This window comes from Daucus carota, chromosome 2, assembly GCF_001625215.2.
Source record: "Daucus carota subsp. sativus chromosome 2, DH1 v3.0, whole genome shotgun sequence".
Lineage (NCBI taxonomy): Eukaryota > Viridiplantae > Streptophyta > Magnoliopsida > Apiales > Apiaceae > Daucus > Daucus carota.
In genome coordinates this window covers 30,420,721-30,428,402 of record NC_030382.2, presented here as the reverse complement: position 1 = coordinate 30,428,402, position 7,682 = coordinate 30,420,721, and the positions used below count along the sequence as shown (strand labels likewise).

General features: G+C 36.6%; 1 protein-coding gene across 1 annotated transcript; it reads right to left on the bottom strand.

Annotated features, from left to right (window-relative positions):
- Positions 1-4,887: 4,887 nt before the first annotated feature.
- On the bottom strand, positions 4,888-6,431 carry LOC108207323 (uncharacterized). The gene is made up of 5 exons (XM_017377779.2): positions 6,147-6,431; positions 5,840-6,043; positions 5,576-5,668; positions 5,385-5,477; positions 4,888-5,283 (listed from the first exon to the last, which is right to left on the bottom strand). The coding sequence occupies exons 1-5, from the start codon at positions 6,429-6,431 to the stop codon at positions 4,888-4,890; spliced, it is 1,071 nt and encodes a 356-aa protein (XP_017233268.2).
- Between the last annotated feature and the right edge of the window lie 1,251 nt (positions 6,432-7,682).

Sequence of the window (7,682 nt, the reverse complement as noted above, 5' to 3'; positions counted from 1 at the left end):
TCTTTTTAGAACAGCCAACAACTCATCTTTGGCAAGCTCAGAAGCCTTTTTGAATTTATCCATTTGGATTAATTCAGTTTCAAGCTTTCCATTTTTTTCAACAAGCAAATCATTAGTCCCTTTAATTCTAACATTTTCTTTTGTCAGAGATTTAAGACAGACTCTAAGATTATAGATTTCATTAGACATGTCATCAATGATTTGTTTACATTCAGATTTAGTGAGATCAGCTGTGTTGGTTGTTTTTACCTGTCCATTGCTGGTGGTGGAAGAATCAGCATCATCTCCAATTGCCATTAAGGCAAGATTGACATGCTCCTCAATGTCAGAATCACCTTCATCAGCAGCCCAGTCACCATCCTCAGTTATGAATGCCTTTTCCTTGCTTTGCTTGAGTAGATCAAAGTATTTTCTTCTATAATCTACATTCTCTGAGGAGGATCCTTTCTTTTCAGCAGAAGGTCTTCTGCACTCATTAGAGAAGTGTCCAGGTAGACCACAGTTGAAGCATTTGAATTTTGATCTATCAACCATACCAGATTGCACTCACGTGCATGTGTATCGCTCGGTGTTTGCCTTTCTTCACTCATTGATTGCACTCTTCCAGCTGAACCTGTATAAACTACCAATGTCCCCTGAGATGGGTTCAAAGGTAGTGGAGGAACAAAATGTCCTCCGGATGCCTGTGAGGGCAGATCTACTTGCACGCTGCCAAGTACCTCCTGATCATAAAAGAAAGTGCGATCAGTAAAGTTTTCATACATATTAATTGGGTTTTGAAAATCTGTGCAATCAGTAAACATAGTAACCTGTGTATCTGTTTGGTCTTGCACTAGCGTGAGTGCTAGGGCAGTGCTTGACTCTGTACAGGGTACCGTGGCAGGGCGGTCAACTTCAATGGCATCATTCTGTTGAGAGAGTGAGTCCAGAGACTGTTTCATTGCCTGTTCCAAGTCCAAGCCTTTTTGGGAAGGCAAGGATGAGGCTGCAGATGTCTCCAGGGTTTCCAACCTTGGCTTCTTTATGAAAGACAGAGCTGCGGGTTGACTCGTTAAACTGCTTGTACTCCTCTTCCTGGCAATCTTACGAATAGGTTGAGTAGTAGTGATGATTGTTGTGTTTGCAGAAGAAGGAGTAGTTTGAACAAGGTCATCAGCTGGGATATGAACCTGTGTGTTGTCAGGTTCATTGCTGGTAGTCTGGAAAACAAAATCAAGGTCACAAACATAATCTGACATATCAATATTAAAGTTAGAAGAGAAGTCAGAAAGTACCTGAGCTACCTGTAGGTCCTGTCTAAAGGACTGCAACTCTGGATTTGAAGTTGAGTCAGCAGGTAGTGGTTGAGAGGTTGATTGTGTTTGTGGTATATATTGATTGTGTTGTTGTTGTGGTAGGGGTTCAGATGAAGACGGTTGAGTTTCGAAGAAGTTGTATTCCTAACGTTCGTCTTCAACTGTGTGTGTTTGATGTAGAGGGGAATGATGTGGTGATTGGTATGGTGACTGATGTGGAGATTGATGTGGTGATTGGTGTTGGTCAGGTTGTTGAGGTTGTAGGTGTTCTGGTTGTGGTTGAGGTTGTTGCTGTTGCTGCTGCTGTTCTTGAGCCACTTGAAACTGATGCAGTTGAGGTTGAGCATTGAACTGTTCCAACAAGTATGGAGTTACTACAAGGGGAACATTTTCATGTTTTCTCTTGTTGGACAGAGATTTCATCAGTTTTGTGCAGACACGCGGAGTTGGTGCAATTGGAGAATTGAAATATGAGTTCTTCTCCGCGTCTGTCATCTTATCATTCAGAAAGAGCATTAAGAACCGAGGGAAAAAGCATACTACTTTGGCATTCTGTGCAACTGATCGGCTGTTGAGTGGTCCCAACTTCTTGAGAATTGACTGAAGAAGCAACTTGCCAAAGTTGATTGGTCGATCATAAACAATACAGAATCCAATGATTTGTAGAAGGGAGGATATGATGTTGTAGTTGCTTCGAGTGGTAGAAGAAAAGACTTTCTCCAGTGTGTCGGAGAACAAGTCCCACTCAGGTTTAAGATTCCCTCGGTAAATGAATCTCTCCTTGATAGTGAATGGTCTGAAAGAACTGGACAATCTCAGCATCTGTAGGAATCTCAGCAAAGTTGTTGCGTGGAAATCCAAGAATCCTATTTACATCATCCACAGATATAGTGATACTTCGTCCACCAGCAATATTTCCCGAGACTCTGAAGCTTTCTAGCAGTGTAGTGTTGATGGCAGAGGAGTAAAAGTCCTGGAGTGGTCTAATCTGCAAATCAGCAGCTGCAGTGATCGCCGTGCTGACTAAACTTTGACTGTTGAGGAATCTCACCTAAGGTCTGAATCTCACTAAACTGATATCAGGGTCTAAGTACCCATTGTAGTTCGTCTCCCCGATCACAAATTGGCCAGCCATTTTTATAATTAAGAATTGAATTAAGCGAGAATTTTTTTCAAATGAAATGTTAATTCTCAAATATCTTGCAAATTTCAATTAATAATTAATTAACAATTAACCAATTAATTAATAATTCGAATTAATTGATTAAAATCGAATTAAAAATTAATTAAATTGTAAATGACCAATTAAGTTCCACAAAATCCCAATTAAGTCCCAAATAACTTCCACTTAGCCAAACGAGTCCTTAATTGCTTTAAAACCCTAACAAATTCGAAATCCAAGGAGAGGGGTTTCGAAATCTTTTGCACCAAATCAACCACAAATCGATCAAAGCAGACAAACCAAGGTCCAGGAATCACGGACTCGGTACGGACTCGCGTGAACTCGGTCAAAAACAACCCAACTCGTTCGACTCGGTGAACTGGGTTTGAATAAAGATTGGCAGCACTTCGTCTTAAACCGAGATTAAAATCGTAACCAGCAAGCAATGAGATGCTTGAATCAAGTAACCAGCAAGTTTTAATCGAAAAAACTTGAAAAATCGAAGTGCTTGAGTATATGTATATAATGCCGTGTGTGTGTATGAATGATGAAGATGAAGAGGACAGTATGACAATACAAACTTATGTCATACTGGATTTTTAAAATGCGGTATGACAAAAGAAGGTTATGTCATAGGGTTTTGACTTCGGTATGACAATGTGAAGGATTGTCATACCGAGGTTTAAACGAAATACAGCGAATACACTCGGTATGACAATTCTAAGAATTGTCATGCCGAGTCTTAATTAAAGAAAACAGAAAATATATACATATATTATGATTTTTGATTTTTCTTTGAAATAAAACCTTTTATTCATAAAATCAAAAATCTAATACAAATAATATATAATAACTTACACAAATATTTTGTAAGATTCAACTTTAATTAAATATAAATATTTATGAATTTAACTTTAATTCATTAAAATGAATTAACTTAAAATCTAATATTTATGCTTAATTAATTTTGAAAAATACAAAATAGACACAAATAATTATCTAAATGCTTGAAAAATGATACAGGGGAGTGTGCAGCACTTAGAAAATTACAGAGACATATATGAACATGCATAATTACACAGAAAATTAACAGAAATATATAATAATATATAGAACAAATATATAATATATACAAAGAGAATCATGGCATATTTAACATCCCTAGCTCACAAACCAACTTAGAGAAAGTGGATTCATTAAGTGGTTTAGTGAAGATGTCTGCAATTTGATCAGCTGTGGGTACGAAATGTAACACCACAGTTCCATTCATGACATGTTCTCGAATGAAATGATACCTGATATCTATGTGCTTGGTCCTGGAGTGTTGCACTGGATTGCTTGAAATGGCTATGGCACTGGTGTTGTCACAAAATATAGGAATTTTGTCGACAGAAATACCATAATCATTTAATTGATTCCTGATCCAGAGAATCTGAGCACAGCAACCGCCAGCAGCTATGTATTCAGCTTCAGCAGTAGAAGTGGACACAGAGTGTTGCTTCTTGCTGTACCAGGAAACCAATCGACGTCCTAGAAATTGACAGCTTCCAGACGTACTCTTTCTATCAATCCTGCAACCTGCATAATCAGAATCTGTATAGCCGGTTAAGTCAAAACCAGTATTCTTAGGGTACCAAATACACTACACCAAATATGGCCTATTGCAATGCTAAGAAAACGTAATATTAGGCCCCAAAAATATTACAATATACTCTAATGCAACATATTTGCCAAAAATCAGCGTTGCGTATACTGCCGTTGCAATAGACCCCTATAGTAACATTTTGGTTACTTTTTGCAACATATAAAATGTATTGCAATAGCAAATTTATTGTAACACTTGATGATTTTATAGTAACACAATTATTGTGTTATAATAGTGTATTGTTACACGTTGTTGTAACACTATTTAAGGTAGATATGTTACAAAGTTGCAACATTTTTTGAACCTATTGTAACATATTTTCTACGTTTAGTTGGTCTCCATTCTTGCAACGTTTCGTTGCAACGTTTTATCCATATTATAACATTTTATTTTGGTTTTTTAGCAACATATATGTGCAACATTTGTTCCTTTTTTGCAATGTATTTTAGTTTTTTGTAACATTTTTCTGTAACACATTTGACCCTATTATAATACTTTGACATAACATTTGCAACACATAGATGCAACACTTTAAACTAACACAGATTGGATATATCAGGCCTGCATTTTCTTCAAGCCATGCCACACAAATGTAGCAACCCAACAACATACCAAATTAACTTACTTCATTGCAAATCCAGTAGAACATATAGTACAAAATAAGTCACCTACTACATCACCTACTTCCAGAACTTCAGTTTAAAGTCGATACGCATAATTGACAAAACAACCATGCAACTTACCAAAAGTTATATAAGTTATACTAATAATTAATAACGAAGCTATTAATTGTTGTCATCCTCGTGACCGTCACCTTCCTCGCCAATGTCATCTTCTTCACTGTTGTTCTCCTCCACACCATTGTCCTCTTCATCATCTTCACTTGCGTCATCAGCCCACAACTCTTCAACATCAAGGTTTTTGAAATCAGGATTGATATCTCCCAATTTTTCCATTATCCTTTTCATTTTTTCACAAATCTTTCTGTCCATTTCAGCCATGACTTCCTTCGTAATGGTCTTTCTCAGCTCATCCACATTAGCAGTACTAGTCGTGAGAAGTTTTTCCTCCTGAGCTTTCTTTGTTGTCCTACATTTACCTGATCTGCCCAAAAGCCAATTCGGTCCATGGCTTGGTTTTTTGACTGGCTCCCCGTTATCATCTTCCTCATCAATTTTTGTCTACCACATAAACATAAATATAAACACATTAGTACTCAAAGTCTGTAACACCCTTTTAATATAAAATTGCACATTCTTAAAAAGATTAAAATGATCATTACCTTGTATTTGCATTTAGGGTCCCGTTTACGTGTTTTCTCATAAATCTCACCCTTTGGAGCTAGTTGTTCAGGTGGGATATTCTTCTCTATTTTCTACAAAGATAATACAAGTAATACATTACAAAGGAAAACAATAGTTGGCATTTCATAAACTCACAGAAATTAAAGAAACTTTTGAAACCAGTACATACTATTTGCTCTCCAATTTGCGCAAAGCTTTTGCGACCAGCAGTATGAGTTTCCACAATTTTTTGACGATTTTCAGCATTTTCTCTAGATCGTCTCTGACCATTCAAGAATTGAGTGCAAATTATATTAATCAAATTCAGTATTTAAAGTGCAAATCATATATATTAAATGGTTTATAATATTCAGTATAGTTTAAATTCATTATTTATAGTGCAAATTATATATATTATATTTAGTATTTAAAGTCCAACTTATCGAAAATATACCTGCACTTCCTCATCTCCCCAGTAATTAAGCAGCACCTTGAATTCTTCGACTGGAATGACATCAGGCCTATTTTTTAGTCTATCATCATCATTATCATATTTGTGATAATGATCCGTCTTAATTCTGGCCTTGTGGAGCCTCCACAAAGCACCAATAGTGCGTAAAGTATATGTTCTTCCTTCTTCAGGAATGTCATATTTTGTCTACAATAATTTGTGTTTTAACATTAGTGATGTCTACATAGTATAAAATACGATGAAAGGAGAATATACAAAAAGAAGTCTATAAAGCAGTTTTCATATATACCTTAACAAAACTCCATAGCTCATCCTTCCGTTTTTCGGGAAATCTACGCCAATTAATGCAATCAAGGGGGACACTCTGTCTACTCAATATCCCCAAAAAGTTTCTAAACTCAGACAAGACCTTGTCATCATCAGCAATGGCCTGAAGCTCACAATTTAACTTAATAATCTTTTTCTCATCTGGCCTCCTTGTGTACACATTATTCATCAATGTCGGTCCTCTACGCTTTTTTTCTTTCAAGTGTCTCATCTTGAGATTCTGTTTGAACTGGCTGATCAGCACCATCATTGACCATTTTATTTTTTTCTTCTTCTTGGATCTTTTCATGTTTTCTCAACAATACATAATCCTCCATTGTACCAACACCTCGCTTGGAACTCTTTTTCACAGGCTGCTTTTTCGATGGGGGGGAGGTTGAAGTTCTTCACGCAAGGGAGGGGGAGGTGGAAAATTTTCAGGCAGGGGAGGGGGAGGTGGAAGATTTTCAAGCAGGGGAGGGGGAGGGGGAAGATTTTCAGGCAGGAGAGGGGGAGGTGGAAAGTTCTCAGCTCCTGGTGAAGATTGGGCAGTACTTTCCATCTAATCATCCAAACAAATATTAATTAGAAGAAATTAATTAATTCACATTAATTAAAATAATGTGAATTGCAGTTTTTGTACCTGCGTAGAAGCAATGATGGTTGACCGTGTTCTTGGCCTGCGAATGTGATTAGTCACCACCTTTTGTTTTTTTGTCTTCATTTGTTTTTTTTGGCAGCTTCCTTTTCTTTGATCTCTTCATTATCTTGTTCATCGTCGGACACACTTTTGTTTTCAGGAACATACTCCACATCAGATTCATGTTCATCATCATCTTTAACCTTTTCTTTTATGACCTTGAGATTAAGACCATCTGCTAGTTTTTTTAATCCAAGCGCCTCCACCTTCTTTTTATTTTCTAAAACTTTACCCATCTTCTTTTTTTCATATTCACATAACTGAAATAGTAGTACATATATAAAAATTAGATAAGAATCCATAACATACTTGATATGACTAATAACACTATAGATAATTCAAAAACAATTAAGATGTATTTCACCTCTTCAGCAGTATATGCTGGTTGAAAAGTTGACTTTTCAGCAGTATACCTTCAAAAAAGCTAGTCCTTGGTCTCACAATCACATGTGGCTGCATTTGTGCCATAGGTGTGATGGAATTGTCAACCACAACATCAACATATAAATTTATCTCCTCTCCTTCGACAGCAGTTGCAAAATCAATCAAATCCCCATCATTAGCAATTAGTCTCCAACCACTTGGTGCTTTGTGCACATAAATTCCACCAATTTCGTTATATTTTAGATCATCCTTCACGTACTCCATCACAACACTGTATGAAAATTTGTCAGAATCAATATACTCTGGAATCTCGAGAACCGTCCCACCTATTTTTTGTGAACTGTCCCTTATGGTGTAGCCTGAGAATGTAATCTTTTTCCGCCATTCTGAAAATAAAAAAAAGACAAAACTAGTTAACAACAAACAGTTGATATT

Excerpts from the sequence above, each read along its gene's own strand:
- LOC108207323 (XM_017377779.2), bottom strand. The coding sequence starts at position 6,431 with ATGGTGCTGATCAGCCAGTTCAAACAGAATCTCAAGATGAGACACTTG. Across the intron at positions 6,044-6,146 it reads AGCTATGGAGTTTTGTTAAG|ACAAAATATGACATTCCTGA; the intron begins GTATATATGAAA and ends AAATTATTGTAG. Across the intron at positions 5,669-5,839 it reads GGGGAGATGAGGAAGTGCAG|AGACGATCTAGAGAAAATGC; the intron begins GTATATTTTCGA and ends TTGAATGGTCAG.